This window comes from Giardia intestinalis, chromosome 1 (genome assembly GCF_000002435.2).
Source record: "Giardia intestinalis strain WB C6 chromosome 1, whole genome shotgun sequence".
Taxonomy (NCBI): Eukaryota; Fornicata; order Diplomonadida; family Hexamitidae; genus Giardia; species Giardia duodenalis.
This window is the reverse complement of record NC_051856.1, coordinates 1,077,342-1,097,604: the sequence shown is the minus strand read 5'-3', so window position 1 is coordinate 1,097,604 and position 20,263 is coordinate 1,077,342. Positions and strand designations below refer to the sequence as shown.

Sequence of the window (20,263 nt, the reverse complement as noted above, 5' to 3'; positions counted from 1 at the left end):
TTGATTGCTGGTACTCCAAGCGCGATCGCTCTGGGGTCCTCTGGAACTTGCAGGAACATTGGTATTTACTTGCGCTTGACGTGATCCCGATACGGAGAGCTAACGCCAATCTTATTTTGGTATGGTCTTTGCGTTGTGACAGTGTAGTTCTTTGCCCCCAGAACGGGGAGGTTGTTCTGCTCCAAACCCGGAGATACGGATGTGCTTGTCTTACCCTTTCCTCCGTGCGTTTGCTTAGTAAAGATCAGCTGTTGTTTGGTCTGCGGCCCCAGCTTGGTCTGGGCGCTATTGCTTCCTTGGAGAACTACGTTGGTTAATCCGTGGTTTGTTCGGGCTGGAGGCGTTCTGGTGAGCGTGGGAAGTTTTGGAACACTTCCTTCTTGCTCGGAGGCTTGGAAGTGCTTATGTGGTAGAACATTATCGGTAGATTTAGAGTCTGACAGTTTTGGTGGATGATTTGTCTGAGTTAGACTGCCCATACTAACAAGCAAGCCGTTGGTTCCCCCTTGACCGGCTTGCAGCACCCCTGAAGGGCCGATTCGCTTGGCTCCGGGTGGCGTCTTTTGCGGCCGCTTGGCAACTTGTCGAGACCGGGTCTCTTCGGTGACAGCCAAGTCCCCGGGGGTGGGCGTACCCTCAACAGTGTCTCCGTGTCTCTCCCTTGTGGCTTTCCGAGCACCTGTGCCATCCTCTGCATCTGCCCCCCTGCCATCCAGAGTGAACCCAAGCTTTTCCAAGCATCCAGCGGGCATTGTAGGTGCCTTGAGCCTTACTATTTCACCTATATCTTTAAAAAACGGGTGTCGCAGCGCCTCCTCGGCGGTGATGCGCTTCTGCGGATCATACTCCATGAGCTTAAGCATCAAATCGATGGCTGTCGAACTAGCGTGCGGGATAAGCTTTGCCAATCCAGAGCCTTTCTGTGGTGGAAAGTCCCCCTTTATTGGGTTATTCTTTGCACCCTTGCGAATTCGCTGAATCAGCTCCTTGGGAGGGGTCCCAAGGATGGCGTGTATACGAGTGATCTGGTCCAACTCATCCTTCCCTGGAAACAATGGGAAAAGAGCAGTTATTTCAAACATCACGCAGCCAACACCAAAGAGATCCATCTCAGGTCCATAGACACCGTCCGTAAGCAAACACTCTGGGGAGCGGTACCACCTGGTAGATATGTACTCTGTATAGGGTAACTGGGTGTGAATTCCGCGGCAGGAGCCAAAGTCAGAAAGCTTTAGATTGTCCTTGTCATCCAAAAGTATGTTCTCTGGCTTGATGTCACGATGAAAAGTGCCTGACGCATGTGCAATGCGTACTGCGTGAAGAAGTTGCCACATATACCACTTAATACTAGACTCTGGAAGGTGATATTTTCTATTCTTAATAAGTTCATAGAGGTTCATTTCCATCAGCTCAAAAACCAGGGCGAGCCGTCCGGTGGTTCTATCAAAGAGAATTTCTATCAGACGTATAATGAACGGTTGGTCTGCCAGCCGACGTAGAGATTGAATTTCCCGTAAACTTGTGATTTGCTCAATGGACTTGAACGTCGCCTTCATGCGCTTGATGGCAACGTACTCTTCTGTCTTCACACATTGTGCTTTGATAACATCTGAGAATGCTCCGGCACCCTTCTTTGACACAAATTTATATTTGTGCGACGAGCTGCTCTTACTCTCGTGTGCAGACGTCGTCGCCTCCGCCATAATCTTTTTTGAAATTCTGCAATCGAGATGATAACGCTCTAGAAGCTGCACCTGATTATTTACTCCACAGAACCACACGTGGCGAGATCCAGAGGGATACTGTAGCGGCCACAGTGTAAGAGAAAGCAAAAGAGGTGTAACGCCTTATGCATACTTCGAGAGCTTCTTCTTGCGGAGATTCGTTCCGCGGCAGCGGCGGCAGTTAGTTGCGCGGAGCGGGTTCCTGGCATAGCAGTGGCGGCAGATCATCATGTTCTGATTGTACTCGCGGGCTAGGTTGATAAGCGTGGGCTCCATGACACCTCCGAAAAGACGGGGAACAAGGTCCAGCACAGACGACTCACCAATAGAATAATCCCCAAGGGTCTTCGCCTCATCCAGAGTGCGGCCTGCAAAGACAAAGCGCTGGCTATCGACGACATGCCCAGAGTACACGGCAAGCAGGCGCTGTCTAATGCTGGTCAGGCTGTCTGCGGGACTTGCTGTGAGCGCCACCGTGCGGTCAAGAGATCTAACTATCAACTGCATCGCAGGCAGGCTCTCTTTAAAAGCAGAATTTAATTTAAAATAGTTGGTTAGTCTAAGTCTGAGATGGGGCTGTCACCTGCTGTCTGAGTGATCTCCCATGCGAGCCACCGCCGCCTTGGGTAGGCCTCCCACTCGCCGCCTGGGATCCAAATCCAGAGTTCGAGAGTCAGATGCCCTCGATCCCGACAGGAGAAGACTCTGTGCCCCGTCCCCCGGAAGCCGTTGCTCCTCACGTTACCTCTAGGGTTCCTCCCTTCCTCTGGCCCGTCGGAGTCAACCATCGTCTGATATCTAGTGGGCACCCGTTGTCTCGGGCCTTGCGTCAGTCGCGGCGATCTGGTCTCCACGTGGCCCGGGACCCTGGTGTTCCATGACGAAGATGGGATACGCTATGACCCCGGGTGTCTACCCCGTTCCTCGAGGTGCCTCTTCGTCTCCCTATGACGTGGACCATCGACCCTGCTGTCGGGGGTGCGCTCCCTGTGCGCCTCTATCTTGGAATCATAGTACGCATTCGTGGATGCCGGCGGAGTACTCCCATGCGTTGGCGTTGGAGGAGAGGTCTGGCTTCTGGTTTGCCCTCCTATTCATGAATCACAGTGCACTCTTGCAGCTGGTCCGTCACCCAGCATAAGATCACATCGACGCTCACCCTGTGCAGTGCGTCTGGCTCAGCTGACATGTGGGCTCCATCCATCCTCGCACTGCACAGCACACTTGGGGATGATGCGTCGATCTGTCGAGGCGTCGGTCCAGGGCCACCTCTCTAAGAGGCGTCGTCTGAGGCACCAAGAGCGATTAAGACCGGTTCACCGTTAGGCCGTCTCTCTACAACCGGCACCCATCTACTCGAGGGTGTCAAGGGATCACTCAGCTGCTGCGGCAGATGCCCGGCAGGTGGCCCAGACCACCACTCTCCGGTGCGGGCAGGATCAGTCCGCCTCTGTCAGCCAACACCCCAACTCCTATTTCTTGTCGAGGGATTCATATGGGTCGCATGATGAATCCATCTCGACCAGCGTGGCGAGTGATTAGTGCCATCACTAGCTTCGGCTCTCCGTTGCCCTGGGGGCTCCTTGAGACCAGCCAGGAAGGAGGCCTCCTGCCCCTCAGTGCTCCTACACCCAGTGTTGACCGTCGAGCCATGTTGCTTCACCAGGCCTGTCGCCTCTGTGACTACCCCCGCCACGTCACTGTCGTCACTATGGAAGACGAGTGTGCCGTCAGCATGGGCAATGAGCGAGGTATCTCCTTCAGCTCCCGATGAGCAGGTTCTATCCCCCGCAGCACAGAAGCATGCTCAGGGCCCTGAGGGACCGAGCCCAGGGGTGCAGCGTGGCGCAGCCGGAGGAAGGCCTCGACGCAGCTCCTTGGAACTGTCTTGTGGAGCAAATCATGATCGTCTGCTGATCGTGCTTGTCCCTGTCTCATTCTTGAGGAAGGACCAGACGGAACCGTACAGAGCACGCGTCCCATTCTATGGGTCGCGCTGATAATCTCGCTGAAGGCCTGTTTAGGGGCCCCGGAACGCCTGCACCCGGATGGACTCGCCAGCGCAGGTCCAGGCCGTCCTGATCCGGCCCTCTGGATAGCAAGGTGCTGGTCGCCGGTGGCACCGTTAGGGGGCAGCTCCCCCTCGAGGCGAGGCAGTGGGCTGGTGAATGCCGCCCCTCCACTTCCCTGCTGTGTGGGGGGCACGTCTCCTCGGCCCTCGACTGGGCTCTGCGGGGTGGTAGGTACCCTCCCCTGAGGATGTTTGCACAATGGGCGCTGAAGAGGATGTCCTTCTCTATCCCCGTTGTTCCACTCAGTAACGCCCTGCATCCGGTGTCTGTGCTGCATGCGTCTGGACGGCCTCGCTGCGGGGGGTCTTCATGCAGGACGGGCACGTGCTTTTCCGCTCCTACTAGTTCAACGTTCGCCTGGTGCCACTCCAGCGTAGGGTGCTCCGTCTCCAGTAGGCTCCTGAGGCCCGGGCCGGACCTGAAGCACCGGAAGCGCGTCCACGAGTGCTTCACGCGCTCGCACGAGAGGCGCGGCTTTTCCGCCGCCTCATCAGGCGCCCACTGCACCCGCGGCCCTCGTTCTCCTGGCGTCGGAGTGTGTCCCCTGCGAGGGGCGGCGCTTCGCAGTGCCCTGGACGAGCCGGGCGCTCTGGTGCTGTCGTCCGCTCAACCCCGCGGCCTCGGCCATGCTACTGGGCGGCAGAGATATCCGATCGGGCTCGCCGTAGGGAGCCGAAGGGCGTCGGGCGGGAGGCGCAGAAGGGGCCGCAGTAGCTCTCCGCCTTGTGGATGGCGTAGGAGGTCCCCGAGGGCCCCCCGTGAGTGGGCTCCGGCGCTCAGCCAGCCCGTGCGCTCATTGCTTGGTCCGTCGGGCCGGGCGGCTTCCCAGGGACTGGACACTGGGCTCTGCCGTCATGCGCCCGTCCTGTCGGATGGTACCAGGGGCTCCCTGCCAGGACAGCCGCGGGGTGTTGCCCGTCGGGCTCTTCTCCCCCGGACTCAGCCGATATTCTGGCCCGAGTCCCGGACTCTGGGCTTGGGGCGGCGAACGGGCGGGGTTCACTTGCCGCGGGGAGGAGGACTTGCGCGGGGTACGAATTGCTCGGCCGGCAGGTAGCAGACCAGCCTCGATGAAACGGAAAGTGAATTGGAATGTAAGATTGTGTAGGAAAAGACGTAAGTATCTGACTCTTCTCGAATATTGGTAGGCCTATGCATATATGACCGCTGATCCAAAGACTTCTCACAATGACAGCAAAGCACAGGAGGCACGACTGGGAGTAAAGCTCTTACTCACATACCGAGTGAGTACTTTACATCAGCACGACATTCTGCTGAATGAATACGGATCCATGAGTACCTACGATTTAGAGTGCGGTAGATTATAGATGTACACCGCAATTTTGTGAGGGAAGATTTGCTTAAACTTCAGACTTTATTAACTGCTCTGCTTTACACCGCTTGTGCAGCATACCCAGTCACTCAGAGCACTATAATCCATAGTGTCCTCGAGGCTACGGCCTGAAGCCATATGTGTACTGAACACTATACATTAGATGATTATTACACAAAATAAAAAATGCACAAGCTATCCAAGAGAGTACCTCACGTAATTGCGATGAACTACAGATAGGACAGCATAAATCAAAAAATAATTGCCGTCACACGCATTTTGTTTACAGCAATTAAAACAAAAAATGTCGTTGGCCAGGTTTGATGACATGCGTAGCAACATCGAGGCTTGTGTTGGGCCTGTTGTGAGGGGTCCTCTCCCTCGTGGTGGGGCTGAACTCCTGCAGGACGCCGGAGGCCATATGGGCGCACTGAGGATGGTCGTGGAGCATATAAGGGAAACATCTAATTGGACTAACCTCATTCGCGCGGCTGCTCTTAATGACGTGGATGAAATCAGGAAGCACCTTGACGAGTGTAGAGAGAAAGACCACAACGGTAAAAGTGCCCTTATTTGGGCTGCTGAGAGGGGACATATAGAAGCGGTGAAGGTGCTGGCGGAACACGAAGCAGGAAGCAAGGACAACGGTGGCATGACGGCTCTTATGTGGGCTGCTAAACACGGTCACGCAGAGGTAGCGAGAGTGCTGGTGAAGTACGAAGCGAGAGCGAAGGACAGGCAGAATCACGACGCCTTGTATCATGCCCTTAAAAATGGAAACCTGGAGGTCGCAAGGATCATTATGAAGCATGACGACCTGGTGAGTAGGAATGGAACTACTGCGCTTATGAGGGCCACCGATAGGAATGACGTAGAGATGGTGGAGCTCCTTATTCCCTTCCAAAAAGCAAGGATGGCAAAGGGAGCTGTTAAAGTAGGTGAGCTGGAAGTACGCCAAGGCACGGCTTTAATGAGAGCAGCGGCACATGGACACGCAGAAATGGTAGAACTGTTAGTGAAGCATGAGGGAGGCGTGAGAGGAGTTGGCTGGCCTGCTCTCATACTCGCGGCGCAGTGCGGCCGCTCTGGTATTCGTTCCAATGACCCCCCGGTGGACTATCCTAAGTGCGTTGAGCTTCTGATGGAGTATGAGAGAAATATCTCAGGGTGGACGGAGCTCATATACGCCGCTTACCGTGGCGATATTGACGCAGTCAGAAACAACCTTCATATGAAGGGGAACCAGGATGCTAGTGGATGGACAGCGCTTATGTATGCCGCAGCACGAGGATACGAAGCGATCGTAGAGCTGCTCGAGCAGGAGACTGGCATAAAGAATAATGGTCATCAGACTGCCCTCATGTGGGCGGCGCGCAATGGCCATCCAGAGTGCGTTAGGCTCCTACTGAAGGAGGAAGGCGGCATGCGAAATAATAAAGGGTGGACAGCTCTTATGAATGCAGCATATGGTAACAACGCAGAGTGCGCGAAGCTCCTTGCCAGGGAGGAAAATGGTATGAAGGATAATGATGGCATGACAGCTCTCATGTGTGCTGCCATGCATGGCCATACAGATGTAGCGGAGCTTCTACTGGAGCATGAGAAGGGTGTGGCAAATAGTATGGGTAGGACGGCCCTCATGTGTGCTGCTATAGGTGGCCATGCGGATATAGTGAAGCTGCTGCTGGAGCACGAGAGGGGCATGAAGGAGAAGGATGGCATGACAGCCCTTATGCATGCTGCTATAGGTAGCCACGCAGATATAGTGAAGCTGCTGCTGAAACACGAGGGGGGTGTGGCAAATAGTATGGGTAGGACGGCCCTCATGTGTGCTGCTATAGGTGGCCATACAGATGTAGCGGAGCTGCTGCTGGAGCATGAGAAGGGCATGAAGGACAATAAAGGCAGGACGGCCCTCATGCATTCTGCTATGCATGGACACGCAGATATAGTGAAGCTTCTACTGGAGCACGAGAAGGGTATGAAGGACAACAAGGATATGACAGCGCGAATGATAGCCGTGAGCTGCGGCCGCTCCTCCATCGCAGATCTTCTGTCCGAATACGAGTGATGGGCTTCATATATCCCTCATCAGTGAACTATTGTGGCGCTATTTGGTGTATTGACCTGCACTGATATGGGGTGGCGCATGACGCCAAGTCAGGGCGTGCAGGGCTCCTTATAGAGAGGGTGAGGAATGTGAAAACTATTAATGAATACCCGGAGTTTCTGTTCAGCATCAGAGCCCTCGGCGTCGTTAAGGAGAGACCGCAATGACACTGCTTTCATTCTTGAATAACTAGTGTGCACCTCCTCATACACTGACTCCTTCAGAAAGAGGCTGCAGCCAAAAAGCCGTTGATCTGCCTGTCTAATGCAAAGACCTCACTGGATAAAGGTGTAGATGCCACTTTGAAAAAGTCAGAGCCATATAGCACTAGAGCATTAAAGGGCGGTCGTACGTCTTGCAAGTTCTGTGCTAGGTAAGCTTCATGCAGAAGCAATATAGCATCCCCTGGCCAGTGTTAGACAGCTTTGTTCACACTACGTGGTAAAAAGCTACAGATGCTTGGATAGGGAGTAGCACAGAGCACTGCGCCTAGAAAGGCCGTTATAGGCGAGTGAATGGTTACTGTGGGATGCAGTGAAGGCACCTGCGCACATAGAGACCTAGTGCAATGCAGCCTGTTCATACAATAAGTTATCATAATATATATCCTATGGAGATGCTCTACGCGTATATCAGAGAACAGTCTGGACCGCCACATGCACACGGATTAGGGTTTTCCTTGCTCCTTCTGTTCTTGGCGGGCCTTTACATAGGCACACTTCCTAGAGGCACACATGAGTGCAGTGCGTTCACTCCTATCCTTACCTTCCCATGGCACAGAGGACTTGCGGCACTCCTCTCAACCCCTCCATGCAGCACCGCGAGGGCGCCAGCTCATGCCTGCCATGCTGGTGTCTCCTGTGTCGACAGGGGGGTTTACTCTCTGTCTCGCCGAGGCAACCGCTGCCCGAGTAGCTCGTGCACCCGTACGAGCCCCGCCAAGTGGGTAGTGGATCCAGAGCTCGCTCACCACTCCAAATCCAGAATCCAGAGTCCAGAAATCGAGATTCGAATGTCGTCCTATTTTGGAGGGGAAGAGGAAGTTCTATGTCACCTCTCCCTTGAGAGCTGCTGTGCTTCGCAGCGCCTTCTAGGGACTTCTCCCTTCCTTCACTCAACCTCCGCGGGATCGGCTGCTGCCCGGCGCCTAGTGAACACCGCCCTCATGGCCCGGCTATCAGTTGCGGTGATCTGGCCTGGGCGTAGTGATCCCGGCCGTGCAGTCCAGGGCCGCCTTGTGGTGCTGGTGCTCTATGACGAAGATCGCGTGCGTCATGAGCTTCAGGGCGTCAATCCCAGTTCCTCATGGGTCCCCTATGTTAGCCCTCAGTTGGTGCGAAGGAGATACCCGGCCTGGTCTGCCTTCCTGCTCGGCCCACCCCTCTGCTCATGGATCGCAGAGGTGCTCCGTCACCCAGCATAAGATCACATCGACGCTCACCCTGTGCAGTGCGTCTGGCTCAGCTGACATGTGGGCTCCATCCATCCTCGCACTGCACAGCACACTTGGGGATGATGCGTCGATCTGTCGAGGCGTCGGTCCAGGGCCACCTCTCTAAGAGGCGTCGTCTGAGGCACCAAGAGCGATTAAGACCGGTTCACCGTTAGGCCGTCTCTCTACAACCGGCACCCATCTACTCGAGGGTGTCAAGGGATCACTCAGCTGCTGCGGCAGATGCCCGGCAGGTGGCCCAGACCACCACTCTCCGGTGCGGGCAGGATCAGTCCGCCTCTGTCAGCCAACACCCCAACTCCTATTTCTTGTCGAGGGATTCATATGGGTCGCATGATGAATCCATCTCGACCAGCGTGGCGAGTGATTAGTGCCATCACTAGCTTCGGCTCTCCGTTGCCCTGGGGGCTCCTTGAGACCAGCCAGGAAGGAGGCCTCCTGCCCCTCAGTGCTCCTACACCCAGTGTTGACCGTCGAGCCATGTTGCTTCACCAGGCCTGTCGCCTCTGTGACTACCCCCGCCACGTCACTGTCGTCACTATGGAAGACGAGTGTGCCGTCAGCATGGGCAATGAGCGAGGTATCTCCTTCAGCTCCCGATGAGCAGGTTCTATCCCCCGCAGCACAGAAGCATGCTCAGGGCCCTGAGGGACCGAGCCCAGGGGTGCAGCGTGGCGCAGCCGGAGGAAGGCCTCGACGCAGCTCCTTGGAACTGTCTTGTGGAGCAAATCATGATCGTCTGCTGATCGTGCTTGTCCCTGTCTCATTCTTGAGGAAGGACCAGACGGAACCGTACAGAGCACGCGTCCCATTCTATGGGTCGCGCTGATAATCTCGCTGAAGGCCTGTTTAGGGGCCCCGGAACGCCTGCACCCGGATGGACTCGCCAGCGCAGGTCCAGGCCGTCCTGATCCGGCCCTCTGGATAGCAAGGTGCTGGTCGCCGGTGGCACCGTTAGGGGGCAGCTCCCCCTCGAGGCGAGGCAGTGGGCTGGTGAATGCCGCCCCTCCACTTCCCTGCTGTGTGGGGGGCACGTCTCCTCGGCCCTCGACTGGGCTCTGCGGGGTGGTAGGTACCCTCCCCTGAGGATGTTTGCACAATGGGCGCTGAAGAGGATGTCCTTCTCTATCCCCGTTGTTCCACTCAGTAACGCCCTGCATCCGGTGTCTGTGCTGCATGCGTCTGGACGGCCTCGCTGCGGGGGGTCTTCATGCAGGACGGGCACGTGCTTTTCCGCTCCTACTAGTTCAACGTTCGCCTGGTGCCACTCCAGCGTAGGGTGCTCCGTCTCCAGTAGGCTCCTGAGGCCCGGGCCGGACCTGAAGCACCGGAAGCGCGTCCACGAGTGCTTCACGCGCTCGCACGAGAGGCGCGGCTTTTCCGCCGCCTCATCAGGCGCCCACTGCACCCGCGGCCCTCGTTCTCCTGGCGTCGGAGTGTGTCCCCTGCGAGGGGCGGCGCTTCGCAGTGCCCTGGACGAGCCGGGCGCTCTGGTGCTGTCGTCCGCTCAACCCCGCGGCCTCGGCCATGCTACTGGGCGGCAGGGGTCGCGCCTTAGCTCCGCGGCGGGTCTGGAAGGTGTTCCGGCTGATGCCAGAGCTTCCGGAGGCGGCGCAGCCTCCTGCTTCCGCACAACACGAGTAGGGCGAGCGTCCTTCAGTCACAGAGCGCCTCGTTCAGCGAGTAAACCCGGCCAATACAATCATACTACCTATACAATTTATATGTTCTCGCGCAGGCGACGGCGCTATGGCCGAGTGGTTAAGGCGATGACCTGATAAATCATTGTGCGCAGCACGCGTGGGTTCGAATCCCGCTGGCGCCGCTTTCCTCTGGACTAATGAGGGTGCTATCAGTGAACCCTCGAGGGTCTTTTGGACGAGCATTGGAACATACACCAACCAATTCATAAATATGTCTGATTGTCTCAGCACGTATTTGTGAAGTCGGAGGTGGCAAGGCTTTTCTGAGCCTAGAAGCCATACACAATGGAAAGTATATACTAGCTACCAAGCACACGATACTAATCCACATTTGTGCAGAACGGAAAGTATTTGTGGCCAATAGGCATACACACCGCTGCCTTCGAGCATTTGTTAGTCTTCTCACTGCTGATCTCAAGGTGTAGTCAGACAGATGAAACAGTTGGTTTCGTTACGTAGAGAAAGGTAACATTCGTTAGATAAAGAATCTTTTTGAGTGCGCAATGACTGTACTAAAAAAGGATCAGTAGCGCCAGTGATTGTCTCAACTTTAAATTCTGTATCTACTGAAAGATAATTGCTAAGCAAGCACAGTATCTTAAAGTCGCGGTCTACTAAGAGCTCCCTTACGACAGTTATAGAATCTAGGCATCTAGATATTGTACAGGCTTTGGCTAAATCTAAAAGCGACTTTAAACAACTAGTGAAGAGACTGCGCTAATACTTGTAGCCACTTTAATAATCTTGGAACAGCAATGATTCTTCAAACGCACGATGCGAGGATGCAGAATGCTCGCCAATGTAGATAGCTGGGTATAATCATTTGGACACAGCAAAATTGATGGCGTCCACAAGCCTGGTATACGTAATGATCACGGACAGATAGCTCTGCCAGTTCCCAGTGAATTACTCACCAATTCAGTATTGAATATTTATGTCCTATTGGCATAGCAATCAAAGTGCATCTCGTTATCACTTTCCATAGTCGCTGCAAAGAATTGAAATCTTAGATCAGCACAGAGATTCATCCTAAAATATGAAGGGCAGCAAGGTAAAGAAGGCATAGCAGTAAGACTATATGCTGCCAGATAAAGTTACAATAAAACTTCAAGGAAACTTCTCTAAAGGAATGAGAGCATGCAGAATAATGCTGGAGGCATTACCATAATACTTAGATTAAATTTAGCTGAATAAATAGAGCCGCTTTGTTAGCTCTATTTAGGAAAAGCATAAAGAATTCTACTCAGGAGTTTGCAAAATCTACGTTGCTAGAAGAAGCCTTCAACAACTTACAGAGCCGCCCGAGAACACCTGAAAGAAAATTGGAAACGACTAGCCATAATAGTCCTTGGGTATATCAAAATTACTTTAGTTGGGCAAGAGCGCAGGTTTCTCTTAATGATGCAGGCTAATCTATAGAGCCAGGCACAGAGTGGATCCTCAATATTGTTCAAGTCAATGGCGCAGTGATAGATGTAATAATGGGAACACGTTTCCGAGTAAGAGTAACACGCTTCGTCTCATGGGACTGCGTACGCCTACATAAGAGCCACCGTAGAAGAAAACTGACCAGGCCTGTGACAAGGAGGATTGCTGTTACGGATACCCCGGCTATCATGGCCGTCTTCCTTGCCGAGCTCGGGGCTGGGGCTGGAACCGGATCTGGGACTGGATCTGGGCCGGGCTTGGGCGTCGGAATGATGCTCGGGAGCGCATCAAAGGAGTAGCAGAGGACGGATCCGACCTTGCCCTCAGGAGGCATGCAGCAAGTGCATCCGTTGACCCCTTTCATGCCGTTGTTGTCCGCACCGCACGCTGTGCATGTGAACGCCGATCCAGTTGTCGACTGGTAGTACCCTGTGTCACAGAGGGTGCACATCTGCGGATTGTCCGGGGCAATGCAGGTGACGCAGCCCTGGGCGCATTTCTGGCACTGGCCGTCCACGCTCACATACCCCAGCTTGCACCTCACACAGGCGTCGGCCGTGCATTCGGCGCAGTTTGCGATCGAGCACTCTTGAAGGATGCCCGACTCGCTGACCATCTTTCCGTGCGCGCCCTTGGTGCACACGCCCCTCTCCTCTGCATGGCAGACGGTGCGTCCAGGATATGTGTCCACCTGGTAGCATCCTCCCGACAGGAGGAAGTATCCGTCTGCACAACTCGTACAGGCGCCGTCGACCACAGAGGCGCACGCAGACCCTGCCCGTGCGGAGAGCCCGACGCATTTGCCGTTCAGAGGGAACGCGGTCTGCACGCTGCATACAGAGCAGTAGCTTGCCCCGTCGATGCTCGCGTCGCACCTCTTGCAGCCGTCGGCTGACGGGGTACACGGTTTCTTGCACTCCCCGACCCCCGATTCAGACGTTACCGCGTAGCCCGACGGGCAAGACACGCAGCTACTGGGGCCCTTAGCTACGCAGGTGGCGCACGTGCTGTCGCAAGGAGTGCAGACTCCGTTGTCGGAGAAGTACCCGTCCGAGCACACAGCGCAAAAATTACCGGCTCCACACTCTTTGCAGTTCGAGATCTCACACAGAGCGCACCTTGCGGGGCTCTTCTCCGTGGCATCAAGTGCGTAGTGCCCGGGAATGCTTCTGCAGTTGTCCACGCAGGTCCCCACACTGGTGAGGAAGAACCCGGGTCCACAACGCCGACACTTCTTGCCCTCAGTACACTCGGCGCAATCTGGGACCGTGCATGAACCCGTGGTCTTGGTGGTGCATGTGCCTGCCTGATCCAGAACGTACCCGACCATGCAGTGTGTGCACACCTCCCCCTGGTCATCCATCCTGCACCGCTCGCAGTTCACCGTGGTACAGGGGCGGCAGACGCCGTCTTGGTTCTCATAGCCGGCGGCACATGCATTGCAAAGACCAAGACCGTAGTTGTTTCCATTAACGTAACCAGGAACACCTGCCCAGGTACAGATGCTTTTTCCGGGCTCCTTGCTCTCCTGGTAGCAGCCGCCCATGTACAGGAAATACCCCGCACCACACTGAAGACAGCTCCGCGCTGAGTCAAAACCTACGCCAGTCACGCAGCCACTGGGGTGTGCGCTTGCCACGTTAGTGCAAATGCCGTCCACAGGCGCGTGTTCATCTGTTTTGCACAAGCTACAGTACAGCTTCTCGCCTATTCCCACCACGCACGAACCCGCCGCGCAATTGGGGTCCTCACAGTGGGACAGGCACTTGCCACCAACTAATACATAGCCAGCTTTGCAAGCGATGCATCTAACCGAGTCACCTTTCGCGCTACATTCTCTACAACCATTAATCCCTTTAGGATTGGTTGTGTCTCCACATTCGATGCATTGGCCACGGTTATACCCAGTAAGAACAAAGAAGTGTGTCCGGAGGTGACAAGATGTGCAGTCATTCTCTTCCGAGCCTCTACATGTAGCGCACCCCTCGCTACAAGGAAGGCATTTGAGAGCGAAGGGGTGTCCATACATCCCATAGCCACATTGCCACGCATCTACGCAAACTCCGATGTTTTTATGTATGGGCGATAAGTATTTTTTAGGATGACATGTGAGGCATTGCTCTGGACTTTCTCCTACGCATGTCTTACAGTCATTGTGGCATCGTTTGCAAAACCTCGGATCGTAGTATCCGTCGATGCAGGATTCGCACGTGTTTGTGTCTTGAGCACACGTCTTACAGTACGGGTCCCGGCAGCGTACGCAAATACCTTTATCATTCCGAAATCCACTTGCACATGTCTTACATAACCCAATTTCCTCGGGCTTGGTCCCGACTTCTACGCAAACAAAGTTCTTCTCTTCGAGCTCTACCTGATAACATCCTCCTTGGTGAAAGAAGAAACCTGGACCACACTTTTCGCAGCGTCCTTTGCTGGCAATGCAGGCGCGTCGGTTATTGGGCGTGAGTTCGGAACACATACCGTTGAGGGGCGCATGTCCTTCTTTGCAGCGAGAGCAGAGAAGCTCATTCCTCCAAACGACGTCACAGGCGTCTGCCTCACAATACTCAGATGGATCATCACATTCTTTCCTGCATTGTCCATCAATAAGTAAACGGTTCGACTCGCACTCTGTGCACTCAACCACCCCGGGGGTACTGGGACGAGTGCAAGCCTTGCAATTTGCTACTCCTTTCCATCCAGCGTGTCCCTGCTCGTCTCCACAGGAAACACACCTCCCCGTTCCATTCTCTGCTGCCAGAAAATAGCCCTCCGATTCATTGCAAGAGGTGCAATCTGTTTCATTAGGTCCTTCGCAGGTTTGACACGCACCAGAGCATTTTTTGCATTGTCGCAGCTGAGTAGGGGCTACGTAGAAGCCAACTCCACACTGAGAGACGCAAACACGCTTGGTTGTTCCCTTAAGATACCCGCGACCACAAACTGCACACGAATCATCAGCCGCACACCTAGGGCAGTCTGGGATCTCGCATCTGTAGCAAATGTCTCCGTTCGGATTAGGCTTGTGTGTCGAGAGCTTACACTTGACACATAGGGCCACGTCAGGACCCTTAGACTTAGACGGCGAGAGGCAATGCAGGCAACCGGCAACTCCTACAAAGTCCGCCACTCCTGTTGTGTCATCACACCGAACACACGAATCGACTGTTTGCGACGCTGCAGGGTTCCTAAAGAAACCAGACGTACAAGACTTGCAAACTCCTTTATCGCACTCGCTACATATAAGGTTCCCGGGGTAAAGATTACCGCACGCGTAGCAGCCTCCTTTGTATAGATACATGGAGTCTGTACACATCCCGCACCTCTTTTCGCTTACAATGGGTGTACCATCTGCACTCTTGCATGAAGAGTGTTGCTCGCTATCATACTTAATGCAGTGTCCGTTGAAGGGTATGTAGCCAGCATTCCTACACTCTGTGCACAGCTCGTGGCCGTTGATCTCCTCGCAACGGTCCTCTGCGCAATCGCTGACCTGGTTGGAGTGTGTACACTTCGCTGCTTGAAAGGCGATCAGCAGACCAAGGACCGCAAGCATTTAAATATAAACCAACGGAATATAATAAACTACATACTGCAAAAGTACAGAACTAGGACTTTTGTCAGTAAAGTATACGCCACACCTCTGTCTGTAATTCTTGTGGGCAGTTGTTTGTAGAGAACAATTCTGAGATTTCCTCTTAAGATTGCAGGTAGGTCCAATCGGCGTTTCAGCTCACATCGCAGAAACCACCATATTATCTCCCTACGGTATGCTGCGTAGAATTGCTCGATTTATGACCATCAACCCTTAGATTTCTACTTACACTACATTTCGGCTTTCTCAGCGTTTATGACGTTTTTATCGATTCTTGCAAAGGAAATAGGCAGTCCAGATTTGTGTGTCGAGCCTCGAGCATGCAGTTTGGATTTAACGTTGCAGAGGCCTTCGGACTCCGGCGGTCCTCCTTACAAATCAGTCACTAAGAAGTATGCCTCTCAGGCAGTAGAAGAAGATCAAAACCGTCTTGGACAGCGTGTAGGGCGATTTTCATGTAGCACAGGGTCTCCCAGCCTTGTAACTAGCCTGGCATTCATTCGCGATTCCCACCACTTCTTGTTCTTAGCTGTCGATGAGGACCAGTGCCTCGGGATCCTGAAGGGAGGCATCAAGCATCTCTTTATGCTCGACAGCCAGAGCGAGACCCGCGAGATGGACGCGATGTGTTGCCTGGACTTCTACACCCATGAGACGGTGCAGCGCCGAGGGATCGGAACACGGCTCTTCCGCGCCATGGGGCTTCACACGCATATCTCCGCTCAGGGCTGGGTTTTTGATCGACCCTCTCCGAAGTTGCTGGCCTTCCTCTCGAAGGTGTACGACATGCATGACTTCAAGGCCCAACCCAACAACTTCCTCATGCTGGATGCATCCATTCGTCTTTGGGGGGGCTGAGTTCAAGCAGTACAGGCGCAGCAAAAAGCACTATATTCCAGATGCATACCTACTTCCGGAGACCCGGGAAAGCGAGTATCTGGGCGAGGCGGAGCTTACCAAGAGGACGCTCATCAGGAAGTCAACAGCCGTCATTCCCCAAACTAAAACCACTCAATCAGAGGATGCGCCAGCTCGCGCCTTGACGGCAGATGAACTCCTGTCCAAGCGCTCTGTTGTTCTGCCCACAGCAAGCAGGACCCCTTCCCTTCCGAATTAGCCCCAGTCCGTGGCAGTCGCATACATGAATAAACGTAAATGATAATGATTCACTTTACCCCTGGCTATGCCCAGTGCTGTGCTGCTGGAACCTACCTGTGGGCGTACTCAAGGACCTCACAGGTAAATTGTCGCTCAATTTTTGGCGATGTCCGGAGACGAGGGTTGGTCGTTGATGATATAACGAGAGAATCCTCTCCATTGATATATCCAGAGCCTGGTGCGCTCCTCTGCCGTTTCGCGGGCGTGTGCTCAGGCTGAGAGTGTGTGTCGGCCCTTTCGGGGTTCAGCTTACTTACCCATCTGCGTCGTCCACCAGTGGCGCCTCTCCTTGGTCTGCCGCCTTGGTGGGTGAGGCTCTGGTCACTGTCCTTTTTTAGATGCCCCGTCTGCCAGGGGCTGCCACCGGGCTCTCCGCTGGCTGGGCCCCTCGGTGTCCAGTCAGCTGTGGTCCTGGGCAGTGGTCCCACAGTCGCGGTCGCTTGGGTCCCATAGCGGGTCCGGCTGGTGGGTGAGGCGGGGTTGGTGGGTGAGGACTGGTGGGGGGCTGAGGTGGGCTGTGTCGTATGTGCCTCTGGGTCTGATGGGCCAGTGTGGCGGTGGGTGATCCCCACTCTATTTGCCAAGGTGGCTGTGTCTGATCCCCAGCCTTCGTTGCACTCCTGAGACACAGACACCGACGATCGTGTTGTGTCCCCCTGACTGAGTGCCTCCCTTGGCCTCTGCATGTCCCAGGCAGTATTGCCTCTCTGTCTGGCTGGTGCGTGAGGGTTGAGGCAGGCCATCGCAGCCCCTCCTGATGCTCTGTGCGGGTCTGCTAGGCCCCTGGTATGCCCTGTCCAGTGCCTCGATGGGTGCAGTTCACCTCGGGCCAGCAGGGGCATGGATGATCCTGTGGATGGGATGAGTTCTCTCATGCCTCTAGTGTGATGGCCCAGAAGACTGGCACGGTGGGGCACTGGTGACTGGAGGGTCCCCGTGACCAACTGTGCTGCTCCTGGTGGGTCCTCGTTGTGGAGTGCTGTGTGTTGTTCATAGGCAGGCTGATCCTCCTTGGTCTCAGGATGCTCTACCATGCAGAGAGGAGCACACTGAGGGTCACCCATACCTCACATCTGCTGTGCCCGTTCGGGAGTTCCCGGTGTGGTCCACCAGGACCTTGACACCTCTCGTGGCTCTGATGACCCCTCGAGGAGAGCCGGGGTGTCCTATGCCAGGGGAGGCGTGCACCCTCCTGCATGAGCTGGGACCCACTGCACTGCCCTCAAGGAGGTCTGCTATGAGAGGCAGTGGGATGATTGACGGCCCCAGAGTGCGGTGGAGGGTGCTCGTGGTCGTCTCTGTGATCGGGCATCACTCTGATGGTCAGCCCTGTGCCTGTATAGTGCTCAGAGGTCACCTATGCTCCATCGCCTGCTGGACAGCCGGGCCTCTTGTGGCATCCGAAGGCCTCCTCGCTCCTCTGGCTGCTGCCCCCTCGGGTCATCGGTGGAGGCCAGCGGAGTCTTCGGTGAGTCTGGTGCCTGCCTGGGTGTCATGGGGGGCTGGCAGCTATCAGGGCTCTGCCACTGCTCACCTGCCTGGAGTGTGCCTCCCTTGGGCCTGCTGTGCTGTAGTGTTTGAGTCCTCTGGCTTCCTATCAGGCCCTGATTGTGAGGGTGACTCCACCTGGCCCTCTGATGCCCCTGTGGATGAGCATAGCAAGGTGTCTGGCTGGGGATCTCTGGTGCCCGTGTCTGTTGCTGCCTCTCGGGTGCTCGGGTGGTTGCCTGGTGCTCTCGTATGGGGCACAGTCAGCGTGTCCCGAGTAGACTCCAGTCCTCTCTGGGTCCACACAGTCTGTCCGTGTGTGGATGGTCCTCCTGCACTCATGTCCATCTGTGTGCACTGTCACCCAGTCTCGAGAGCAGACCAGTGCAGTCACCAGGGTCGCTGTCAGAGGGAGCCGTCTGCCACTACATCGCTCGAGCAGGCCATGCAGCCCAGGCTGGTTGCTGTGCACCCTCATCTCTCGTAGCGGGGCTGCTTAACTCCCCTTGGTCACCCTCTCTGTCCCGGTGTGCACGGCTCCTGAGGGTTGTCTGGGTGGAGGCACTCACAGACCACGAGTTCACAGAGGGGTGAGTCACAGATGGATAGCCCCCAGTCACCACAGCTGCGATCACCCCAGTCCGCCAGACCCAGAGGCACATACGAACACCCCCCGGTCCCCTCCAGCCCCCGCATCCCCACCAGCCGGCCCGCTGGGACCCAAGCGACCGCGACTGTGGGACCACTGCCCAGGACCACAGCTGACTGGACACCGAGGGGCCCAGCCAGCGGAGAGCCCGGTGGCAGCCCCTGGCAGACGGGAGCATCTAAAAAAGACGGCGACCAGAGCCTCACCCACCAGGACGGCAGACCAAGGAGAGGCGCCACTGGTGGACGACGCAGATGGGTAAGTAAGCTGAACCCCGAAAGGGCCGACACACACTCTCAGCCTGAGCACACGCCCGCGAAACGGCAGAGGAGCGCACCAGGCTCTGGATATATCAATGGAGAGGATTCTCTCGTTATATCATCAACGACCAACCCTCGTCTCCGGACATCGCCAAAAATTGAGCGACAATTTACCTGTGAGGTCCTTGAGTACGCCCACAGGTAGGTTCCAGCAGCACAGCACTGGGCATAGCCAGGGGTAAAGTGAATCATTATCATTTACGTTTATTCATGTATGCGACTGCCACGGACTGGGGCTAATTCGGAAGGGAAGGGGTCCTGCTTGCTGTGGGCAGAACAACAGAGCGCTTGGACAGGAGTTCATCTGCCGTCAAGGCGCGAGCTGGCGCATCCTCTGATTGAGTGGTTTTAGTTTGGGGAATGACGGCTGTTGACTTCCTGATGAGCGTCCTCTTGGTAAGCTCCGCCTCGCCCAGATACTCGCTTTCCCGGGTCTCCGGAAGTAGGTATGCATCTGGAATATAGTGCTTTTTGCTGCGCCTGTACTGCTTGAACTCAGCCCCCCCAAAGACGAATGGATGCATCCAGCATGAGGAAGTTGTTGGGTTGGGCCTTGAAGTCATGCATGTCGTACACCTTCGAGAGGAAGGCCAGCAACTTCGGAGAGGGTCGATCAAAAACCCAGCCCTGAGCGGAGATATGCGTGTGAAGCCCCATGGCGCGGAAGAGCCGTGTTCCGATCCCTCGGCGCTGCACCGTCTCATGGGTGTAGAAGTCCAGGCAACACATCGCGTCCATCTCGCGGGTCTCGCTCTGGCTGTCGAGCATAAAGAGATGCTTGATGCCTCCCTTCAGGATCCCGAGGCACTGGTCCTCATCGACAGCTAAGAACAAGAAGTGGTGGGAATCGCGAATGAATGCCAGGCTAGTTACAAGGCTGGGAGACCCTGTGCTACATGAAAATCGCCCTACACGCTGTCCAAGACGGTTTTGATCTTCTTCTACTGCCTGAGAGGCATACTTCTTAGTGACTGATTTGTAAGGAGGACCGCCGGAGTCCGAAGGCCTCTGCAACGTTAAATCCAAACTGCATGCTCGAGGCTCGACACACAAATCTGGACTGCCTATTTCCTTTGCAAGAATCGATAAAAACGTCATAAACGCTGAGAAAGCCGAAATGTAGTGTAAGTAGAAATCTAAGGGTTGATGGTCATAAATCGAGCAATTCTACGCAGCATACCGTAGGGAGATAATATGGTGGTTTCTGCGATGTGAGCTGAAACGCCGATT

The 20,263-nt window shown here is 55.1% G+C and overlaps 5 protein-coding genes, 1 non-coding gene and 2 pseudogenes across 6 annotated transcripts; 3 read left to right on the top strand and 5 right to left on the bottom strand.

Annotated features, from left to right (window-relative positions):
- Positions 1-65: 65 nt before the first annotated feature.
- GL50803_0014004 (Kinase, CMGC RCK/Long-flagella protein) lies at positions 66-1,703 on the bottom strand (the record flags this gene model as incomplete). Its single annotated transcript, XM_001704288.1, has 1 exon — positions 66-1,703. The coding sequence occupies one exon, from the start codon at positions 1,701-1,703 to the stop codon at positions 66-68; it is 1,638 nt and encodes a 545-aa protein (XP_001704340.1).
- Positions 1,704-1,847: 144 nt separating this feature from the next.
- On the bottom strand, positions 1,848-2,231 carry GL50803_005665 (Ubiquitin/Ribosomal protein L40e; the record flags this gene model as incomplete). Its single annotated transcript, XM_001704289.1, has 1 exon — positions 1,848-2,231. One exon carries the CDS (start codon positions 2,229-2,231, stop codon positions 1,848-1,850), a length of 384 nt encoding a protein of 127 aa, XP_001704341.1.
- A 3,202-nt stretch (positions 2,232-5,433) lies between these two features.
- GL50803_0032778 (Ankyrin repeat protein 1) lies at positions 5,434-7,200 on the top strand (the record flags this gene model as incomplete). The annotated part of the gene is made up of 1 exon (XM_001704292.1): positions 5,434-7,200. One exon carries the CDS (start codon positions 5,434-5,436, stop codon positions 7,198-7,200), a length of 1,767 nt encoding a protein of 588 aa, XP_001704344.1.
- Positions 7,201-9,204: 2,004 nt separating this feature from the next.
- Positions 9,205-9,870, bottom strand: GL50803_00116745 (uncharacterized protein; the record flags this gene model as incomplete). Its single annotated transcript, XM_038045689.1, has 1 exon — positions 9,205-9,870. One exon carries the CDS (start codon positions 9,868-9,870, stop codon positions 9,205-9,207), a length of 666 nt encoding a protein of 221 aa, XP_037901632.1.
- A 565-nt stretch (positions 9,871-10,435) lies between these two features.
- Positions 10,436-10,517, top strand: GL50803_00t0057. The gene has a single exon. It is a non-coding gene; the product is annotated as a tRNA-Ile (tRNA).
- Positions 10,518-11,845: 1,328 nt separating this feature from the next.
- GL50803_0026981 (High cysteine membrane protein VSP-like) lies at positions 11,846-15,379 on the bottom strand (the record flags this gene model as incomplete). Its single annotated transcript, XM_038046003.1, has 1 exon — positions 11,846-15,379. One exon carries the CDS (start codon positions 15,377-15,379, stop codon positions 11,846-11,848), a length of 3,534 nt encoding a protein of 1,177 aa, XP_037901631.1.
- A 294-nt stretch (positions 15,380-15,673) lies between these two features.
- GL50803_00dd117392 (GNAT acetyltransferase, Mec-17) lies at positions 15,674-16,535 on the top strand (annotated as a pseudogene; the record flags this gene model as incomplete).
- Positions 16,536-19,269: 2,734 nt separating this feature from the next.
- Positions 19,270-20,131, bottom strand: GL50803_00d117392 (GNAT acetyltransferase, Mec-17; annotated as a pseudogene; the record flags this gene model as incomplete).
- Positions 20,132-20,263: the final 132 nt, after the last annotated feature.